At 40.3% G+C, this 23,291-nt stretch overlaps 1 protein-coding gene across 1 annotated transcript in view; it reads right to left on the bottom strand.

Moving 5' to 3' along the window:
* Window positions 1-5,498: 5,498 nt before the first annotated feature.
* Window positions 5,499-23,291, bottom strand: part of AMD1 (adenosylmethionine decarboxylase 1) — a 49,771-nt gene continuing 31,978 nt past the window's right edge. The window contains exons 2-9 of the mRNA XM_073337047.1: window positions 21,389-21,475; window positions 16,568-16,694; window positions 12,716-12,818; window positions 10,315-10,357; window positions 10,073-10,217; window positions 8,674-8,766; window positions 8,422-8,577; window positions 5,499-7,753 (exon numbers count right to left, since the gene is read on the bottom strand). Coding sequence (XP_073193148.1) covers window positions 7,613-7,753; window positions 8,422-8,577; window positions 8,674-8,766; window positions 10,073-10,217; window positions 10,315-10,357; window positions 12,716-12,818; window positions 16,568-16,694; window positions 21,389-21,475 — 895 coding nt within the window. The 3' untranslated portion in view covers window positions 5,499-7,612. The remainder of the gene's footprint in view (window positions 7,754-8,421; window positions 8,578-8,673; window positions 8,767-10,072; window positions 10,218-10,314; window positions 10,358-12,715; window positions 12,819-16,567; window positions 16,695-21,388; window positions 21,476-23,291) is intronic.

The raw sequence follows: 23,291 nt of genomic DNA, 5'->3' as shown, positions 1-23,291 counted from the left end.
GATGGAGATTCCACAACCTCCCTGGGTAATTTATTCCAGTATTTAACCACCCTGACAGGAAGTTTTTCCTAATGTCCAAACTAAACTACCCTTGATGTAATTTAAGCCCATTGCTTCTTGTCCTGTCCCTAGAGGTTAAGGGTATTAGAGGTTAAGGGGATACCCTGGCTGGAATGATTGAGTTGGGGCTTGGTCCTGCTTTGAGCCTGGGGTTGGACTAGATGACCTCCTGAGGTCCCTTCCAACCCTGATATTCTAAGGGCTTTGTCCCTGCACATTTGGGGGTGGGGGAGAAAGAGGGTAGGGTAGGGGTTGGTTGATGCATGCTCAAAAAAAAAAAAAAAATCCATGTGAAAACCCTATGTTTCTGCACCTGGGAACCCAGGGGAAAAAAGGAGGAGCAGAATTTGAATTTCTTTTACCATCTCTAGACAACAGATAAAGGAAGAAGTGGATCTGGGATCTCGGAGGCAGAGTCTTGTAGATCCACAGAAGAGGATGGAGGAATACAGAGGTTGTACTAGAAAGCACCAGATATGAAAAGACATGAAGAGGCAGGTGTGGAAGCAGGAAGACCAACAGACACAGATGTTTGGAGCAAGCTCAAAAGCTCTCTTTCCAAAATAGCCACATAGACTTTGCTTTAGGAGCAGAATTGAGTAGGTCAGCTCCAGGCTCCTATTTGCAGATGCTCTGGCTGCTACATACTTGGGAGGCACCTGATATTTCTTATCTATCTTTGGAGACGTAGTAGGCATTTGCCACAGGGCTTTGTCTGGGTCCATGATAGCCTTGATAGGGAGCAGTATTTTTCTCACTGAAGCAGCCTGGAGAATGTTCACTAACCTGAGTCTGTGCCTTAAGCTCCTCAAGAGGGATTTGAAGAGCCCCAAGATATTCTTTTTAATACATCTTGGGAACCTTTGTGGGGTTGGTGGTGGTACTATAGCTTCACAAGGGGACAAGGAGGAAGGATCACTGGGAGGTCACCCTCTGGTTTTTGTTCTCTTTTCCTTTTGTACCTGTGGTAGTGGGAAGGTCTGTGGGACCTGCACCACAGATGAAGCAACCCTGGTGGAGGCGTTAGTTCCTCAGGCTAAAGGTGGTCTGGGCAGAGTAGGATGGTCCCCAATAGGGTATGAGCCTTGGGTCCAGGATACAGGGAACCACGGGCCAAGGTTTAGTAGGTCACAGTATCTGTCCTGTGAAGAGTAGCTGGGCTCTCTGTATGACATGGAGGGTTGTAGCAAAATTTTGGGTGAGTAAATATACTGTTGGTATTGATCTTCCTCATCCTCTGACTTGGTGGAAGATGCTGAGGAGAATGTGTAACTCAGATCCAGTGTACCACAGGAAGGTTATTGCTTTGGAGGGTGCCCTATTTTGGTCATTATCCAAAAATATTTACTTTTTAAACCTGCTAGCTTCAAGAATTTGTGGCAACAGCCCAAAAGCTGGTATAAAATTTTCATTTACTTAAGTTCAAAATTCAGCCAGACTGGTGCTATTTTTCATCTTAAATTACCTGTAACCAAACGATAAACAGAATAAAAACCTCCTTTGGATACTAGCATCCATGAGTTTTACAAAGCTCAAGACGCGGTATGATATCAAAACCCTTTGTCAGGTTTCATTTTGAAACTGATCTTTGAAGCAACAGAGAATGAGTTTTAGGTTAGCAATACCAAACATTTGCCTAAGGGCTTTAAGCAGTTTCCTAAAGCCTACTCTAGCAGATTAGATAATTTACAGTTACAAGCACTGTAATACTCTGTAAAACAAAATCTCTGAATAGGAAAGAGCTAAAGGTCAGAAAACTACTAGCTTGTCTGACCTTCTGTATAACAGAGGCTATAGAATTTCACTTAAGTCACCTCTGAAGTGAACCCAAACATGTTTGATTAAAGCATACCTTCATAGAATCATAGAATCTCAGGGTTGGAAGGGACCTCAGGAGGTCATCTGGTCCAACCCTCCCTGCTCAAAGCAGGACCAATCCCCAATTTTTGCCCTTGATTTTTGCCCCCTAAATGGCCCCCTCAAGGACTGAACTCACAACCCTGGGTTTAGCAGGCCCTTGCTCAAACCAACTAGTCTGGAAGACATTGAGATGGAGAATCTAACATTTCCTTCAGTAGTTGGCTCCAGTGGTTAATCAACCTTATTGTTAAATGTGTGCCTATTTCTTCCTTATATGTCTGGCTTTTACCTCCATCCCTGGGTTCTTATACCTTTCTCTGCCAGATTAAAGAGCTCTTTAGTACCCTGTATTTTCTCCCTGTGAAAGTACTTACATACTGTAATCAAAGTCACCTCAATCTTTTCATAAACTAAAATAATTGAGTTATAAGTCTCTCAGTATAAGGGTATTTTCTCCAAGCCCTTAAATTGTTTCAGGCACTCTTCTGCTCCCTCTCCAATTTAACATCTTTTTAAAAATATGGACACCAGAACTTTATGCAGTATTCGAATATCACCAATGCTATACAGATGTAAAATCACCTCTCTACTCCTACATTTTAAGGTGTGGTATTAGCCCATTAGCTAACACATGGTAACTACGTCTATTGTAGACGAGTAATACTACCTTTAATACAATATAAACTAGCTGAGTTTAAACCAATGACCAGAGTGGCTACTTGACTTCAAGGGATTATGGGACGTTTCCAGAGGCCAATCAAAGCATAGTAATGCAATACATCATCCACACTGACACCCGGGCATTTCAGCCAGGGTGCAGCAAGCTTTATGCTTCTCATGGAGGTGGATTACCAGGAGCGGTCCAGCTGCAGAGTCCAGGCGCTCTAATTGCCTTGCCAGTGTGGACACCTCAGGAATTAGGGTGCCTGGGGCTGACTTAACGCGTTCTAACTTGCAAGTGCAGCCAAGGCCAAAGATTAAAGCATTAACACAATAAGGCCCTATTTCTGACTGGAACGGTTGCATAATACAGCTCAGTGCTAATTAAGTCAATTGACCTGCAGTCCTATATGTTTTAGGGTGTACAAAGGCTTCAGGGACACAACCCTGAAGAAGAGGGATAATGAGGACCTTTTAACTAGAATTGTAGGTAGTGGACCACAGTGTGGCTGTGAAGTTCAGCAATTGATCAAATACTGAGCATACAATCCTACTTCTTTGCCAAGCTCCTTCTCCCCTCTCCCCACCAAAAATGGATGTATGTATTTACCAGCCTGCAAGTCCTATCACTATTATCAATCTTGCATAGTGCACTTCCCTTTAGGGAGTAGATGAATACTTATACTTGACAAGGGTGCATTGCTTCAGCCTCTTATCTGACTGGATAGGCCAGACTGCACAGTATCTAGGCACAATGAGGTCCATTACTGGGGCTCATATACCCTACAATACAGACTAACTGAAAAGCCTACTACATTGTTTAAGACCTCCCACAGACTGCAGATAAAGTTAAGGAATCAACAGGATCAGTGAAGTAACAATTGCGTATCCAGTCACATAACAAGCCTGGTTGAGCACAGCTCCACTGAGCCACAGTCCCAATCTTCATATTTCTATTTGTTTATATGCAAAAATCAAGTTGCTATATAATAGCAGTAGTAGAGTATTAGTATGAAAACTTCAGGCAAAAATTCCAATTTCAAGGTCAGTGGCTGGACAAACCAAATGGTTCACACTATTGATTCCTAGGATCTGTAAGGTATGAAGCTTTTGGAATTAGATTTAAAATTTTATGAATGACAAGATGAAACAAGTATATATCAAATATTTAATAGAGTTAAAAAAATTAGTTAAGTTTATGGAGGAAAGATCCATCAATGGCTATTAGCCAAGATGGTCAGGGACACAACCCCATGCTCGGGGTGTCCCTAAACCTCTGCCAGACATCAGGCAATAACACACTTGATAAACTGCCCTGTTCTGTTCATTCCCTCTGAAGCATCTGAAACTGGCCGCTGTAGGATATGGGGCAAGACAGACCATTGTTCTTACTCAGTATAGCCATTCTTATATTCTGTTAAGTCCTCCAGAGGTAAAATATTTAGTGTTTTAACTGTAAACTTGTCAAATAAAATGGGTACATTTAATCTCAGATGTAGTAACTACAGAAATGCCAAAGATCAGAACATATTGCTTAGACAAGGTTACTCCAAGCATTCAGCTATCTTCAATATTTCTGAAGTTTTCAATAGTGGATAACAGCTCAAAACGCTCACTGATAATTTAGAGCAGCGCTATTCAGACCTCAGTAGTTCAGGAGACCAAATTACTGGTCAACATTACCCAAAAGAGCCACAGTAGTGTGGATGACGGGAAATATTTAGTTTTTCTAGATATTTTTCTCACAGCAAACAAGTTAATAACTTAATTGGTTATTAACACAGTTAAAGCATCCTGATTGGGTTAATTACATCAGTGTTTTAATATGTACTGCAAAAAGTCACAGAAGACACATTAAAGAGTCACTTGCGGCTCAAGAGCCACAGTCTCAGTATCACTGATTTAGACTAGCACATGATTAATGAGTAGTTTTGGTTTAGTCACACAGTATAAACTCTGATTAACTATTTAATGTTAACTTGTATAACTTATTTTGAATGTAGAACATTTTAAAACATGCTTTAAAGATTCAAACCATTTCTACATGAAACATGATTAGCAAAGACTTCATGACAGTTAAAATATTTCATAGCTACTCCTATTTATTCTTGCAAGATGCTTTTGGGATTCACATTCCCTAGCGAGCTCTCCAATGGAGATTAATTGGAAGTTCAAACAAATTGCTCCAGGACTGTTCATAAGAAAAGGCTAGACAATTTTATGTTTAAGTGTAGCACTAAGAGCAGCTGAAAAACATGCTGAACGCTAGCCACTAATTCCTGCTCCTTAGGATTGTCCAGAAGAGGAGACTTGTCTGCATTACCTCAAGAGATAGTACACTAGATTTAAACTTTAGCCAGTAGTTTCAGACTGACTTTGCAGATTAAGTCTGATGAGCATACTACTGCAACTATCAAATAAATTGGTTAATCTCTAAGGTGCCACAAGTACTCCTTTTCTTTTTGCGAATACAGAATAACACGGCTGTTACTCTGAAACCTATCATGAATACTGGGGGTTAAGAGATAGAACGTGCAAAATAAAGGGGCTTGAATTCCAAGTTATGTTTCATGGCATGAACTTCCTAATGCTATCAGGCATACATGGATGGATTGGATAATAGGGTAGACAGCATAGGAGAAACTGGTATTTGGTTAATGTGGTAAGTATTTATTTAGAAAGAATAGCTTTAACCTTCATAAGAGCAGCTTAACATCTCATTTGACTTGTTTTGGTGTACTGTCCCTTTGGGCTATAAGTATCTATTCTGTTCAACGTACGCAATGCATATCCCCAAGTTTTTAAGTGCAGAAGTAAATTCAAGCTAATGAATACATTATTCAGATTCCTATTTCAACTAAGCTGTACAAAAAAGCACAAAAAGTGTGATTTGTAACATGACATCATCACTACAGACATTTTATTAAGCAAACTTTTATTGAAGCATTAAGTTTTGTGGTACAGATATATTTAAATTATCAAAGTCTAACACCATAGAGAAATTATAAAACCATACTTCCCCCTCTCCTGATCACCCAAGATAGTTCATTAATAATCCATTCAACAGCTTTCATTTTCTATTCAAGGCTTGTTTATATAAATTTGCATTTTTTTCAACTTTACTCAGAAAAGGGATCTTCGGTCTGTTTGTATTATAGGACCTCAAGCCAACATAATGTCAAATCAGTTTGGACAATGTTCAAGAACAAAAACCACTTAAAATATTGGTCCTCAAAATATAAAGCACCAAAAAAAAAAAAACCAACCCACAAACACGGTGCCATCGACAGAAGCAAATTGTTAACATTGGCAGATAACTTCTTCAATGAAGTCTTCAATCAACAATATGGTTAAAATAAGTCAAAATAATGTTCCAACCACTTGATTTCTAACCAAGCAGATTTCTTAGTTTAGAAACACTAAAAAGGTGCTTCATTTATAAATACGGAAGGAACAAAAACACCGTTGTGTCAATCCAGAAAGTCAAAACAATATTGTGAGGACAAGAGGGAAGTCTCAAATTTGTAGTTATTAACTTGGTCTCACATCTGCTAAAATCCCACAGTATTTGCAGACATAGCTGAAAATATGCCAACTCTTGAAAGCCTGCATCTATTAGTCAATAGACATTAAGTGACTGAATTACATACTTTTACACATGTTCTATGAATAGCATTCTATTTCACTGTGTCCAGGTGTCCCAGACAGTTCTTGTTCTATGCAGTCATTCACTTAATGCCATCAAGTCATGGTAAAAGGAACCACCACATTAGTTAGGAGGCAAACCAGTGAAGTCACAACACCGTTGAATATAGCATTAGTCACATGCACAACGTCACAGGACTTTCAATCACAAGATAAAGGCATTGATTTTTTTTGGAATGACAAAACAGACATTTATACCAGTTTATAGCATATTTTCTGAAAACTGGAAATGAAAGTTAATGTGTAACAGTTTGAGAATGACCCAAGCTCATTAGCATAGCTAGCCTGGTAAATTCCACAGTCTTTTTGGCTAGGTCCATCTGCCAACAAATTTGAGCGCACCAGCTTTAGTAAGTTAGTCTTAAAAACATGTAGCTTGAGTAGATTACAAAAGGTGAAAAAATATAAGCAACAGTGTAACAACTTTGCAAAGTACCAGTTCAACTATGCCAAAGCATCTGTATCCTGACAAATAACTTCCTGGGCCTCCTCTGAATGTAGACTACCCTACAAACAAACATCAACCTGGGCAGTAAATGAGATGAGACCAGACTTGACCTAAGCTAATATTTGAACCCAAGTCTCTAGAAGTGAAAGGCTAGTGCATTATCCCACAGTGCTACAGCATATTGCCCTTTAGTCTTTCTAAACAAAATCCTATGAGTTTAAAGGACTAAAGCTATGAGTAAGAGTAATTTTATTATATCTCAAATAAAAAACCGCACCCCTATCTGTAGTAGTCTTTACTTATTCTCAATCTTGCCAAATAATTTCTATCAAGTGCAAGAACTTCGATTCAACCACTGAAATGTGACTTAGAAATCAATTTCATTAGAGAACACAAATTTGTCAAGAAATCGTCTAAAGATTAAAATTACAGCATAGATGAAAAAATCTGGCAGCAATTTAACAAAACTGCCCAAGATGAGAAGAAGGCTGAAGCCAATGTCTAATGAGGACGAAAGCCTTGTCTGTGGGGAATTTTTGGTGATACCTGGAGAAAAGCTATACTGTGTGAAATCCTAACTGAGTTGTTTTTACAAGTTTTGTAAAGTCTCATACAGTAACATTTCTCTACATGCACTTCAATTTCACAGCAAGAGTGGCATAGAATACCTAAACACAGAAGAGAGCATTCATGCAAGATATCTAACTCCTTGATATAATAATGCATACAATTCAAAATGATTATACTATGATTACATCTAGGGCTTCCCGTAACTACAAGGTGGTAGTGGAAAGCATGGCCCCCTGAATCATTAACTAGAAAGCAGCCACCACCTTCTATAAGGGATCTCTTTTTGCGTTTTTTCTTCATTTTTCTTAATCAACTATGTTGTTGCTGCTGCTTCTTGGCAAAACTGGTAAAAACAAAATTGTAATCATTGAACTGAGCAATCTGGCGGTCAACACGTTTAAACCCTTCAATCTTCTGGGTAGAAGAAAACACTGTGCGACATTTAGAACTCTAGAAACAAAAAAAAGTTAAATTCTTACATTTTCTGAGCTTTTTCTTACTTAAATTAACATATATAGCATATACAAACTTTTAAACTAGTTTGTAGCATGTTCTTGGGATGCAATCATCAATGTGCTTCTTTGAATGAAAGTACTGTAAGAAGCCACTGCAGACTATTAAGAAGAAACAATTCTGTTTCCTACCCGGCCCCCTAGGTCTTTCATACTGCTTCTGTAGCAGATATGCAGGTTAGATGACCTGATCAGTACTTAAAAGCAGTGCTTCTAGAACTACCAGTTGTGATGAATAATCAAGCTCTTATTGCCTATCACAATGCCTGTCCAAAAGTGACTGGAGAAAATTCTAAAGCTTGATTATTCCTGTATTTTAGCAATTTCATGAGAATGTAAAGATATTTTAGAGAGCCTTGGTTTGAAATCCAGATTAACTGACTTTTAAGTTTTGTGTTTGATATATGCCAAAATTTTGAACTGTCTGGACCCTGAAGATTGCTGCTTCTCCTTAGCCCAAGCAGCTACTATTCAAATTAATGTAAATGGAAATTATAGGAAATGGAGAAGGGAGATAAATGATTTTAAAGCAAGGATATTTTATTTAGTTAGCATCTATGTCTATTACCACCTTATTTAGTTGCCAGTTAATGAAAGGAGACTTACCTGATTAACAAAAAGTGTGGTAACAAATTTTCCTGGCTTGAAAACATCTACAACCTTTCTAATCAGCTCATCATAGGATGTCTGACCAATGTTTGTTTCAAAACTAACGTAAGAAAACTCTGGTTCTGGAGTTATGTGAATAGTCCAATAAGTTCCCTGAGGAAGACAGAAAAGGTAAATTAGAATCATTCATAGAAACTTAATGATTTAGTTGTCAATGCTCAATGACAGCAGAAAAAGTATGAAACTTACATCCAATTTCATCCCATTCATTGAATACCCACAAGGATTGAACATTGTAGCATCAATGACAGAACCTGGTATCAGGTCACGAATTCCACTCACCTGAAACATAGAAGTAAAGTTACATACTTTGCACTTTATACTAATAAGCTTCCATACTTTGTATTATACAAGTCTAGCTACCAAAGTCAATGAACTCCAATTTAAGAGACCAGGCTCAGAAAGGATGTCGGAATTCTTGCTTGGACAGGGAAAAAAGAAAATTAACATCTACTAGAGGCCCATTATACAAAGACTTGCTTTGTATCCAGCCCTACCCCAGTAGGAACACCTGCCACACAAGTCAAAATGGCCTGGCCCCTTTCCTTCAAATCTTTAACGTATTTTCATACTAAGTCTTAGTGCCAGCTGCATGTTTCTCTGAAAAGCAAATTTAAGGATGAGGATGTAACTGACAATTGCAACTATGACTGCAACAGATAAAAATGGAGTTTAATAGTCCCAGCAGTCCCAAAGTGAGTAATGAGGACAGTTTGGATTTGCTTTGAAGTCTGAACAACATTCTCCCTTAATTCATGTTCTAAAAGTAGGGTTCTATTTCACTGAAAGTACAGATCTCCCAGACAGTACTTGCACTGTACAGTCATTCACTTAAAAGCCATCAAATAATAGAACACAAATCATAACATTAATTAGAAGGAAAAATAGATGAAGTCACAATACTGTTGAAGTCATATGAATATTTCAGTGAGAAGCAGTGACACTTTTTACCGGAGTCAAAAATTTTGGGAGGGAGGCACAAAAGATGGAGCTCATACCTAAGTTTTATCAGAAGGGGGAACTTCCCCCAACCTTCACCTTAAAAGAGGATTTTTTAAACCTTCACAGTTTTAGGGGAGAAGTCTTGTCTGCATTTCAGACTGATAGCCATATGGTTTAATTAAAATTAAGCTACTGACTTTGACCTGTCCATTCTTTTTATTTCTGGCAGTCTCCATCTCTTCAGTTTTACATTTTGTCCGTTTCAATCTCAGTCAGTAGGTTTATGTCCCCTTTCTCTTAAGGAATCCATACTCCTTCACTCCTTTTCCAGACCACCAGTAAGAGCTTGCCATCAGCAAAAGAGCTGGGAGTTGCTTCCAACAGATGCTACAATGCTCTTTCAAATGAGTTGAAATTGGGACACTAGAGGGGAAAGATACTCTTCCGCAAAAACTAGTTCTGTCTCCAGAATTCCCAACCTGTTTTGGCTCTGGGAGAGAGTCTGAACTATTTGTCTGTCATGGCATTTTCCCTGTTAAATCTCTTTTTCTACCATAGGATGCGGATTATGAATCAGCAAGTGCTAGGTGAAGCTACAGTTGCTCAATTCTGACCATCCCATATAAAATTTAAACTCCAGACTTACACGAGTGACATCATTTGCAGTAACACCGTCTTTCATGTAGAACTGGTCCATAACTACTGGATCAAGCTCGCTCATCAGAATTTCCAGTGTCTGATCTGGCTGATTGGTTACCCCACTTTCTGGGAAATCCAGAGTGTATAAATACCTGTTTAATATATAATCACTCCTGTATTATACTAGCAGCACTTCAAACTGATCTGTACTTTAGAAAACAGATTTCAAGATCTTAAAAATATACCTACCAGCAATCAGAATTCATACGCCCCATGCAATAAGCTGCTCCATCTATTTGGGACAGAAGGAAAGTCCATTTATAATGCATCACAGCTGATTCCCCTCTCAGTGAAGGGACTAACCTAATTTCTATTCTTAACAAGGATAATGCAAGAGTCATTTATGGGACATATAAAATGGTGGTTACTCATCTACAAGAACAGGTGTAGTGTGCCAAATCTTGTCAATAAGGATACTAAAAATATAGTATCAGAGGCAGTTGTGATAATGTTCATTTTTCTCTTTTCTAACAGCTTGTCTGTCACACAAGGCCATTATTTATCTTTTAGGTCTACCTTTATGAAACATCTTTAGTACGTTTTATTCATAAGGGCAATGAGAATTAAAAACAGAGCTGTGACCCATTACAATACACATTTACAGGCTAGGTCTTTAAATAGCAGGCTCACAAGCTAGCTGTTCACTCTAACAAAACATACCTAAAAAGAACACTAGCTCAGCAACTGAATACATTAATATAAGGATGTATATTTTATCATTCAGGATCAATATATTAACTTCCAGACTCCTTTTACTTCTTAATTGAAAGTACTCTAAATTTAAAATTCTCATTTTGAATTTTGTAAACTGCCTAGCTTAGTGCATCAGCGTGGTTCTACTTTGAACAGTGCAAATTGACTGGCACTTTTTACTCCGATTTGCTCTCTGTGCACATTCAGCATCTCATCTAACATTAACAAGATTACACTGCTTTGTTTCTGAAACCTACAAAGCCAACACCACTAAATGTCAGCTACATTTTATTCCATTTTTTAGGTCAAAAGGATTGTTTACTACTTTCCACTCAATTATCATTCCACATACCTCACCTCACTCACAACAGTGGGGTGTTACAAGTTCCTAACTGGACATAATGTGGGCTACAAAAGCTTGCCAGTGGTGACACAAGAAAAGAACCTAGCTCAATTTTCAGACCCCAGGCTGAGTTTATGATGCCAGCAGTTAGAAGCATGTTCCATATCAAACACATGTCGTTAACAGACACAGCATGGAACTTCACAATGAAAGATTTAGAGCCACTTCAGTGTAAGACTAAACCTGAATGCTTTTTTTTAAAAAGTTACTAGGACCTTGGAAGTACTACAGTAGTAGCCACCTTGCTGTAGTTATTAGGCTGGGTATCCTCAGTGGCCATCTGTTTGAGGAGCACTATGATTTTAACACTGCTGGCTTAAGCATATCAAAACCCTACAAATAAAGATAGGATGTGAAGGGACCTCAAAGGTCATCTAGTCTAGTTCCCAGCCCTGAGGGAACTATGAATCATCTAGACCATCAATGACAGGTGACTGTCTAACCTGTTCTTAAAAACCTGACAGATTCCACAACCTCTCTGTTACCCTGTTCCAGTTAGGAAGTTTTCCCAATGTCCAGCCTAACTCTCCCTTGCTGCAATTTAAGCCCCTTACTTCTTATCTTGTCCACGGTGAAGCTATATTCCCGGCCAGTAGAGCTGCACTGTGGGTATGCATGCCAAGGTCTTTAAAACTGAGGTACTACCAGTTCAAAGCCTACCAGGCTCCTTTTAAAATTTATTTTTTTCTATGGTATGCAATCTCTCTCATACACCCTGGTCAGGAAATTAGCAGGTACAATCTCTGGTTCAGAGGTGGAGGAGTCCAAGACAGTCTGTACTGGCTGTGAAAACCTACAACAGGGGAGGGCAAACTACTGCCTGCCAGCTGTTTTAATCCAGCCCTGGAGCTCCCGCTGGGGAGCAGGGTCGAGGGCCGCTCCACACAGCTCCCAGAAGCAGTGGTATGTCCCTGTTCTGGCTCCTATGCGTAGGGGCAGCCAGGGGCTCCGCTTTGCACGCTGTCCCCACCCCAAGCGCCGCCCCTACAGCTTCCATTGGCCAGGAACTGCAACCAATGGGAGCTGCAAGGGTGGTGCCTGCAGATGGGGTAGCATGTAGAGCCGCTTGGCCATGCCTCCCCATAGGAGCCAGAGGGGGGACATACCGCTGCTTCCGGGAGCCGCTTGAGGTAAGCGCCACCTGGAGCCTGCGCTCCTGAGCCTCCCCCTGTGCCCCAAACCTCTGTCACAGCCCTGATCCCCCTCCTGCACCCCAACCCCCCCCAGAGGCCCCTCCTGCACCTCAACCCCAATTTTGTGAGCATTCATGGCCTGCCATCTATTTCTATTCCCAGATGTGGCTCTCAGGACAAAATAAGTTTGCCCACCCCAAGCTACAATAATATTTTCAACAACTCTTACAGCCACTTAGCATGTGCGGGATGTCATGACTGCCACAGGAAGAATCAGTAATAACTTATTAGACAGACTTAACTAAATACATAACATATGCTCTTAATACACAAACAGACAATGACAATTCCACTAACTCACTTGGGAAAATTTCATTAAGGAACTCTACTTCTTCCTGGAAATTCCTATGTGGGTACTCCTGGTGGGTAGGCTTCATGAAATTCTTACGTGAGTAAAAGAAGCTCTGAAAAATAAAGTCAACATACATATTTGGTATGCTTGGGTACTATTCTAGAGATTTTTAGATTCTAGTTGGATAGCAACTAAGAGGTATAATTAGATTCAAAAGCTCACCATTACTAAATAAAACAGAAAAGAGGAGGTTATTCATCTTGTGGAGTAACTGCAGTTCTTCAAGATGTCCTCCCCACCCGCATGGGTGCTCCACTTTAGGGTGCGCCTGTGCCTCTTGAGCCTTTGATCAGAGATTTTTCTGCTCGCAGTTCCTGTTTGGCCTGTGCACATGCCCTATGCCTCCTCATGTCAGACAGAGGCTATACAGAGACGTGCAGGCAAACTGCCCCCAGTTCCTTCTCCACCTGAATGTCTCCACAGAGAACAAGCAAAAGGGAAAGAAGGGAAGGTAGTGGAGCATCCATAGATGCACACATCTTGAAGAACTGCAGTTACTGCACAAGATGAGTGACTACTACTTTGAGTAGTGCTCCACTTCAGGTGACTTCTGAGTAGTTTCCCCCAAAGAGAGGGGGGAGCTTTGGAACTAGGTCCACAACGAAGATAGTACTGCAATACCAACCGCTGTAACGGATCTGAACTAAACTAAAACTCAGTACTTCAAAAACGTATGTACTGAAGCCCATGTAGTGGCCTTTCTTAAGCAATGCTGTGGATGTTGCTTGTGACCTGGTAGAATGTGCTATCACCCCTTTAGAAGGATGAATGTCTGCAGTCTCACAACAAGTGACAATACATCCGGATATCCATCTCAATAGTCTGAGCAGAAATCATGGATATCTTGGATCTATCTGCAAAAGACATGAACAGCCTGAGTGACCTTCAAAATTGCTTGGTCCTATTTAAGTGGAAGGCCAGAGAGCCCTTCTAACATCCAGAGTATGGAAACAGGACTCCTACAGAGAGTTATGTGGCTTGAGGAAAAACACTGGTATATGAATTGGTTAAGGTGTAACTCAAAAATGTAGGTAAGAATTTAGGATGTGGGCATAAAGAAACTATCCTTGAAGAATACTGTGAAGGGAGAAATCTGCCAGCAAGGCTCTAATCTCCCCAACTCTACAGGCTGAAAAGATGGCTACTAAAGAGTCTTCACAGACAAATGCAAGAGATTGGGTTGTCACAGGTTTGAATGGATGTTTCATAAGGTAATTCAGTACCATGTTGAGGTCTCATGTTGAGGTGGGGTCTCCAGTCTTGGGTAGAGATTTGCCAAACCCTTATTAAACTTAGAAACAGGATTAGCAAATATAGAAGGCCCCTCTACAGCCAGATGAAAAGCTGATATTTTGGCCAAATAGACCTTAGTTGAGCTAACTGAGCTAAAATGTGGTGAGTCCTGCAGTACTGGGTGCCAACAGCCGTCTGGAGACTAAGGTTTCAGTATTGATAGACTTGGTACCCACGAGGAGAAGGAATTCCAGCTCATCCATTATGGGTAAGTCCCTTGCATATCTAAACTCCTGAAGGTCTGAATAGAGCATTAGCTCTAACATTAGAGCATTAGCTCTAACATTACAGCATTAGCTCTAACATTAGCATTAACTGACGCATTAGCGAGGGACATGATAACCAAAGCTGATGGTACTGCCAATGGTGGGCATACTGATGTAGGTGCTGACAGAGTCTGGTTCCATTGCTTGCTTGGTACCGAGGGTACCAATGGGTAGATGCCAATAGAGGGATGAGTTTGACTGTACTGGACCGGATGCTTATGCTTGCCATCCTCATGCCCAGTACAGAATACTGAAGACCTATAAGAGCCATGTCCCCTCTAGAACAGGGGTCTCAAAACTCCCGGCCCGTGGGCCATCTGCAGCCCGAAAACCTCCCCACTGCAGTCCGTGGAGGAGAGACGCAGGCAGACAGTTGCCAGCAATGTCTGATGTAGGCATCGCCCCTCACAGCTCCCATTGGCTGGGGGAGAGGGACAGAGATATCATTATTAGTTGCCGGACAGAGGCAGCCATGGAGGCAGCATCACTTGTTTATATTCATCGTAAGGAAAAAAGTCAAAATCCGAACACAACTATCTGATGCACACCTTGCTGCAATCCTGAAGGTTTCAACTGCTCAGTCATGGAGGCCAAACATCAACAAACTGACAGAACTGAAGCACTGCCAGGTGTCTGGCAAACACTAAAAACTCTCTGGCAGGCAAAGAAGTGTATAAAGTTGTATGGCTGCTTTATTATTTCTAAGAAATTCAAAATAAAAAAATACAATATAAACATTTTCTTTTCTGAACACCATCTTCAGTGACATTATTGGCCTGCTGGGAGGACTTGAGGACTGACACAAATTGATTTTGAGACCCCTGTTCTAGAACTCCAGGGCTTTCCAGCTCCTCTAGTACTGGAGGAGTCCTTCAATGGTACCAAATTGAGAAGTCAAGGATCCAGAGACTACAGATCTCACAGGGGACCTGAGACTTTTTGGAACAGCGTCCTTCAGATAAGAGTTTGTACTCCTCTCCTCTTTGGGAGCCCTCTCAGAATCCTCCAACGACCTCCACTTCTTAGGGGAAGCCTGCTTCGGATCTGTCTGGAGACAGATGCACAGAGGAGAGGGATCTCCTGACCTGACTCAAGACACTGGTCAAAGTAACTGGTCTATCATTAAGCTCAGACTATTAATCTCCCTGTTCTTCTTTGTCCTCAACATGATGGCTAGGGAGACATTGCACTTCCAGGACATGTGGGATTCCCTCAAGCAAGACACGTGGAGTGGCTGTCACTCAAAGGTATAGCCTCTTGGCAAGAGGGGCAGCATTTATACCTGGAAGCCAGGCATGCCTTGTCAGGAAGGCAAGCCTCCCTAAGAAGAAAATATCCTCTATTCTCACTACTAACACTTTAACTATAACCGCTAACAACTAACTAATATTAACAAAATTATAAGAACACCACAAAATTGGTGAGGCACAATCAAGCTGGGCACACTAGAGCTCCGTTTCAGGCCAAGGTGGTAAAGGAACCGAGGCAGTTTGTCTGTGCTTCCCTATGTAGCCTCACTGTCCAGCACAAGGAGGCATAAGGCACATGCACACGCCAAACAGCCACTGCTAGTAGAAAAATCTCCAATGAAGACCGCAAGAGGCATATGTGCACCTGAAGTGGAGCACCCATAAAGGACATACCCAAAGAAGAATGAGTTATTTATCAGGTCTCCTATACCAAAGGAGACAAAAATGAGCATTCACTCTAAATAGATACAGATCTCTGACTAGCTACTTTATCTAGTTAACCTTTTACATTTAAAAAGATTAGACTGCTTCTTTTCTTTTATTGTTTGCAAATTCCATGTGATTCTCCTCCCCACATAAAAGGGGGGAGAATCACGTAGAATCTAGAGCTTTCTTCAGAGCGAAGTCCACATAAACAACATCTTAGCTCTCACTGACAACTTTACAATAAAATCCAGTGAATATACAAAGGAAAAATGTTTCTTAAAGACTAAGGAAGCAATCTTATTTCAAACTCTGAGTTACATTTCAGAAGCATTAAGGTAACTTGACCATGTTCTTTTTAAAAAGGAACAAAAGTTAAAAAGTACAAACAGGATTTATGAATGTCATCTTGGTACAGAAAGGTATGAAACTTATAGGAGAGGAGATTACATCATTAAAGGAAGCAGAGTCCATGGAAGCTGTGAAAGACTACATGAGAAACATGAATTCGAAGGTCTTTAGTAGTACATTGCACCAAATCTTTGTTAGTTGTATTTCTGGCAGCTTACCTGAATTGAGTCAAACCCACTGTACTCCCTAGCAAGCTCCAACAGGGGAACCAGTGCTTGCAATAAGAGGGTGGTACCACATGTCTTCAAAATGAAACGTCTCTTGGAGACAAACATGCTACTCTCACTGAAAAAAAGAAAATGTCTTACATTAAAAATGGATTGGTAGTTTAGATCTTTGTGCAGCACCCTCAACAAAGGTTACAGTATACACAAATTAAACTTTCTATGTACAAAACAAACTTGAGGCAGGATTTGGAGAGCAATGATTAGACCAGGGATGGGCAATAATTTTTGTAAGGGCCAATCCACTAATTTTGGTAAGTTGTCACGGGCTGCACATTTCTACGTTATTAATGGAGGAAATGAAGGGTCTGGGAGGGAGTTTGTGTGCAGGAGGGAGCTCTGGGCTGGTGCGGAGTGTTGGGGTGCAGGAGAGGGTGTGGGCTCTGGGAGGGAGCTCCAGGCTGGGGCAGAGGATTGGGGTGCAGGGTCTGGGAGGGAGTTCTGACCTTGGGAAGGGGTGTGAGGTGCAGGCTCTAGCTGCAACGTGCTTACTGCAGGTGACTCCCGGCCAGTGGCGCAACAGCGCTCAGGCAGGCTGCCTGCTGTGGCCCCACGCCACTCCCGGAAGCAGCTGCAGCCAGGTGCTGCTGGCACATCTCTGTGCGCCCCTTGCGGGGAGGGGGAAAGCAGGTCTTCATGCACTGCCCACCCCTGCAGCTCCCCATTCGCCTGTTTCTGGCCAATGGGAGCTGTAAGGACAGTGCTGGGGGCGGGGGCAGTGCACAGAGCCATGTCCCCTCCACCAGGGGTGTGCAGAGATGTGCCAGCAGCAGCCGGCCGCAGCTGCTTCTGGGAGCGGCGTGGGGCCACAGCAGGCAGGCAGCCTGCCTGCGCACCCCTCTGTGCCATGGGACTTTTAGTGTCCCGGACTTGGAGATCGCAAAGGGGCAGAGGAGGCTGGACAGAAATGTTAGTCATGGGGGGCCGGACAGAAATGTAGACAGGCCGGATCCAGCCCGAGGGCCGTATTTTGCCCACCCCTGGATTAGACTACTTCCACCACACTAGAGCCAAGTTTATCAATGCTAAGGTAGGTAACTACAGCATACAAAGCCAGCTGCTGCAATAGGCCTTTGCACCTAGTTATTACAAATCAGAGTAAGATTTCAGCCAAGATTTTAAGGCATGGCTAGTTATTTTTGGGTGCCCAGCTCAACACTTCGAAGGGGCCCAATCATTTGCCAATTGTGGGTGCTTGGAATTTCTAGAAAGGGCCTGATTTATCAGAAAAGCCAGGAACACAATCTGAAAATCAGATTTAAGATGTCAACTTGAACATCCAAAAGCCATTAGTCACTTTTCGAAGTCTTGGCCTGAGATGTCAACAATAAGAAATCAATATTCTTTAGTACAAGTGTGTGGCATTAGCCTCCACAACTGAATAGTTAATATGCCTTTTCTGAATAAGCATGTATCAGATAAAAGCAGCAGCTGGATAATTTACTGTTTACTTGCTGCGACTGCATTTGAGAAAGCATTTTAACAAAAACAGGCAAGCATTCATGTACAATTCAGTTTTATGAGCATCCCAAGACGCATAATATAGATTCACAAATCTTGATTAGTAAATACAGCTATTAGAAAACAACATCAGCATTCATGTAAGGAAGGGTTACCAGTAAATCTCAGAAAGACTGTTTAATTTGAATAATCAGATCCATAATGCCCATGTTTTCAGCATTTGTTTCAGATTATATTGTCTGACCACTATCTAATACACCAAATTAATTCATCTTTGGCTAAAAGAAAGTAACTTTCCTTGCCTGAAAATGCTATGTTTCTTTAGGAAACATTTTTGGTTGGTTTCGTTACTATTCACTATAATAGTGGGCAAGATAGGTTCTAGGCTAGCAAGACAAGACTACAGTACAAGCAGTATATACATTTTCCCAGATATTAGGCAAGTATGGAATTTGGACTACAGCTTTAGTTACTGAAATGCTTTCCCTGAAACAAGAGCAATTCCATTCTAAGATTAATTAGCTTTATATACAGGCACTGAAGGAATGAAGTGGGACAGAACAAAATCTCACTGCTTTTTATAAAATCTTAGCTTTCAAAGCCAGAAGGGATCATTGTGATTGATCTAAACTGCACAGACCATAGAACTTCCCCAAATTAATTCCTGTTTGAACAGGAGCATGTATCTATCAAAAAACATCCAATCTTTATTTTAAAATTGCCATTGGTGGTAAATCCACCGCAACCCTTGGTAAGTTGTTCCAACAGTTAATTACCCTGTTAAAAATTTACACCTTGTTTCCAGTCTGACTTTTGTCTACCTTCTTCCAACTATTGGATCTTCTTATACCTCTCTCCCCGACACTGAAGATCCCATTATCAAATATTTGTTTTCCTCTTTAAGGCATCTGGCACTCGCCACTGTTGGAAGACAGAATACTGGGCTAGACAAACCATTAGTCTGACCCAGTATGGCCATTCTTATGTTTATGTTTCTATGTATGACTGCCCTATCCTCATTATTTACCACTCTAATAACAGGCTTATACAATTGCTAGGATTTTTTGTTTCCAATATACTTTAAAGACTCCTCACTGTCCCTATCTCTGCCAACCATGAATTTTTCCCTGAAGACATTAGCTTCTTTTATCAATATTCTACACTTCTATCAATTGCTACTTATTTCCCAAGCTAGATAGGAAGAAGTTTGTACCTAGAACAGTGCAGATATTTCTGTGAAGAATGCAGAAACTGCACAGCCACTAAGGAGAACAGACTGTATATTGTCTACAAGGTTTGCTCAAACCATGCCTTAAATTTTCATTTACATTAGTTTCCTTTAAACTGCTCTAGAAGCTTAAATGGTGCCCCTTTAAGATGCCATAGGAGTATAAGTGCCTCTTGTGTAAGTGACAATTTGGGCCCCATAAGTTTCAGCTGAAAAAGTTAGTGAAAAATTAGATCAAGAAAGGCAGAGCAGCCTTGACAGAACTGTAACTTACTTCATCTGCCAGTGAAGATATAGTAGCCAGAAGGCTATAGATTCATGTCTGTCCATACTGGCATTCCAGAATTAGAATATTTGAGTTTAGTCATCAATATACCTTTAAACTGAACCATGGGTTAAAGAAACTGAATATGAAAACTAAATGGAGAACAAGACTTTGTTAGCCACAGTGAAAGATAATTCAAATGGCATATACTAAATGAGATGCAGCCTTTAATCATGGATACATTTATGGAAGTTTCAGTTACTAACCTGGTCTGATCCTTTGATTTAAGAGGTGAATTTAAGATCACACTGACAAATTAACCTTAGTAAGAAACTTGCAGAATCTGTTAGCCAGCTGAACAAATAAGTTGCCCTTTCAAAGTGGTTTGCCAGCTCCAGAATTTGTTCTTGAGTTATATACTATTTGGAGGCAGTCTTCTCCATTTCATAATCAATTAGTAAGAATTCAGATTGCCTCTCAATTTATGGCATGAGATACATGTTATGTAAGATAGCACACAGCCAACATCTGTGTTAAAGCCACAGGTTCATTACAAATCAGTGACTACTCACAGACCTGAACTTCAGTTAGCCAGATACTCAAGTACACTATTAGCTGAACTGGGAGATGGAGTGTTTGATATATATTGGCTATGTATGTTTATTACTCCCTTCTTCTGGATGCAATGTCAGATGCAACCTGGATGCAACCTGTTCAAATATCTGTTTCCCGCAGGATGCAACCTGTTCAAATATCTGTTTCCCGTGGATGGCTCACTTATGGAGAATGCTATTACTATAGATTCATTTTTCTTTTAAGAGACAAATATAGGGGTTATGCGATGTGCACAGTTTAGCTAGTTGTGCACTTTTTGCAGCCATGGATTCGTAATAGATTAAACAGCAATGAAGTACAAGACTGCAGATGCTAGAGGTTTTCTAACACAATTTCTTCAGGAGTTTCTCACAAGCTCTCTTTTCTGCTTAACAAATCTATGAAAACTGAAACTTTTGTATTGTGCCTGCAAGGTGCAGTTTGTGGTCCTTGTAGTGAAATGAGGGGGAGTAAAAATCTTAACCTTTATTTTCCACACATTTCCACTTGACTGAAAAATTTAAAAGTTAAAATCTAGAGTCATACACAAAACAGGCAGGCAAGTGTGTTTTTGCCTCTCACTATTTGGAATGTGGGGAAGCAGTTGAAAGGAGAGAAAATGCAGAAGATTCTTTTCCTTAGTACAAATTGTTCAAGATTCATGCAGCACAGCTGCAGAAACCAGGAGGGAGGAATTCCAGAGATTTCAGGGTATCTGAAGATTTGTTTACGGATGTCCTTAGTTCAGCAGCTATACTTGCTTTCCAGAGCAATTAGTTGATTTCTATATTTCATGTAGATGTAATAAAGCAAGCCTTGAAACTAAGTTTTCAGTTAGTCTTCCCACACAGTGCTGAACATAATCCTTGTACGTGTTTCATGAGCCCTTAATGTGGGAGATTTCTATTGATCCCAAGGCAATGTCTACTGATCAAGTAAATTCATCACAGAACTAGAGGCAGATACAAAGCTAGTTCCTTAATCCTTTGAGACGCAGAACAAGACAAGCAGTGGTGCAAAACCTTTATAAAATGATTCATGATAATTGAGCACAAATGTGAAACATGTTTACAGTTGACAGACACTGCAAGATGTAGACATCAGATAAAAATCTGGAGACTAGAATTAGGAATGACTATTTCTTGGAAGAATATAATTATGTATATGCTTGTGTAAAACAACGTATTTTGTTGGAATATTGGCTTACCTGAGTACATAAGCTTCCTGCTTGTCAGTTTTTGTCACACTTATGATCAAACAATGCACATTCTCCAAAAGTTTGTCCCACTCAAACCTATAAAAGAAATCAGTAAGTCAAAGCGAATTCAAACACCAAGAGGATTTTTGCCACAGAATTCAATTTAATTCTATAGTTAAGGTATGGTGTCATTTTTAAGATGAAGACTTTATATTAAAAGCTGTAAGCCACAAGAAATCTCGCACCTAACACCTTCAAATTTAGTTTTGCTAAATGGTAGTTTACTGCCCCAGTTTGAGTTTACACATCAGCTAACTGGTTTCCACCAGTTTTATTTTTAAGTCACCATGGCTTATTTGACACTGCATATGGATTTAAATCAATCACAACTGCTCCTTCCTCTGGGAAAGTATACAGCTACACTGGCTGCTTAATAAATTGCTTCCATACTTTGCTAGAGAAGATTCATGAACCAATTCCCTTACATTTTTGTAGCAGGTATTCTTCAGCTCAGCTAGCCTCTCACTCCTCCACCATCCAATGGCACTAGTTCCTAATAATTTGTAGATGACACCCTGTGGCATTAACTGGTAGTCAGGAATCCTTTTCCCACCTGCTAATCGACCATGGCAAGTCAAAAACACAGCTTACCCATCTGTTCAATAAGAACATTTGAAACCACAGTTAGGTAGCTGAAGTGTAACACTTTAAACATTCTTGGAAATGAAAGACGCTGAGTATTAATTTGCTTGTGCACTATAAATAGTATTGACATAATCCTTCCATTCCCATTTTACCAGGAAATTAAACAATAAGTAGCGACACCCAAAACGAGCCTGTAAAAATACCTACAATGTTATAAGTAAGCTATTATAGATGGAAGTTTCTATAGTTACAGCAGCTACATAGCAAACTTCACTAGTTTGGTTAGAGGTGGACAACCTGCATTTGAGCTACCAGAAGTTTCAGTTAGAGTGCATTTCAGCCAATATTCTTCATACAAAGTTCCAGCTCCCTTGGCTGTGAACAAGTGCTATTAACTTCTGAAGAACCATGGTCTAGACTAGAGATCAAAAACTGCATTATGTGGCTACTAAATAAAAACCCTGTAACCTTGGGCAAGTCACTTAATCTGTGCCTCAGTTCCCCATTTTACAGAAGGGATATATTTCCTTTGTCTCAACTGTATGCTCTTTGGGGAAAGGACTGTTTATATATCTAGACAGAGCCGAGAACAACAGAACTCTAATCATCATTTCAAATGAGATTAATATCTAATTTTAGTGACATGATCTGTGATAACTGGCATACAGGAGTAGCATAGGATGATGTCTAAATAACCTGTGTATGAACAAGCCATTTGCTTTTGCATTTTTTTTTTAAATAAAGCTGATCTCCCCCCCCACCCTTTGTCTTCACATAACAAATCAAGTTTTTTAGTGCCACTTTAAGCAGCTGAGTGACACGAACATTAATAGGTTTTATTTAGGTTAACCTTCTATGGGGGCAGGATAAAAAAAAAAGTGTAGTCCACAAAGGATAAGCCACTGCATTATAATGCCCTGGTAATCCTATAGGATGATGCATTAGGACAGGTTGTCTCGCAACCCCAACACATAAATAAGTTTCAATGAATAAAGTGAAACCTGGTCAATTAAGACCAAAACTTAATTTATACAGAATATTCTAGAGAATATTTACTATCAGAGCACTATTTTTAAGCTTCCACACAAAAAATATACTGGCTACTGGTATGTTGCTCATCCCTTTAAACAAAATGTCATACTGAAACTTCAGACTCCCAGAGCTTCTCCTACATTTATCTAATGTGTAACTTTCAGGAGAGTTAACAAGATTTTAAATAATGCAATCCACAAAAAGTGCTAAGCTACTTAAACTTGGTAAAGCTAAA

This window comes from Lepidochelys kempii, chromosome 3 (genome assembly GCF_965140265.1).
Source record: "Lepidochelys kempii isolate rLepKem1 chromosome 3, rLepKem1.hap2, whole genome shotgun sequence".
Taxonomy (NCBI): Eukaryota; Metazoa; Chordata; order Testudines; family Cheloniidae; genus Lepidochelys; species Lepidochelys kempii.
The sequence above is the reverse complement of the archived record's forward strand: the minus strand, read 5'-3'. Positions and strand labels throughout refer to the sequence as shown.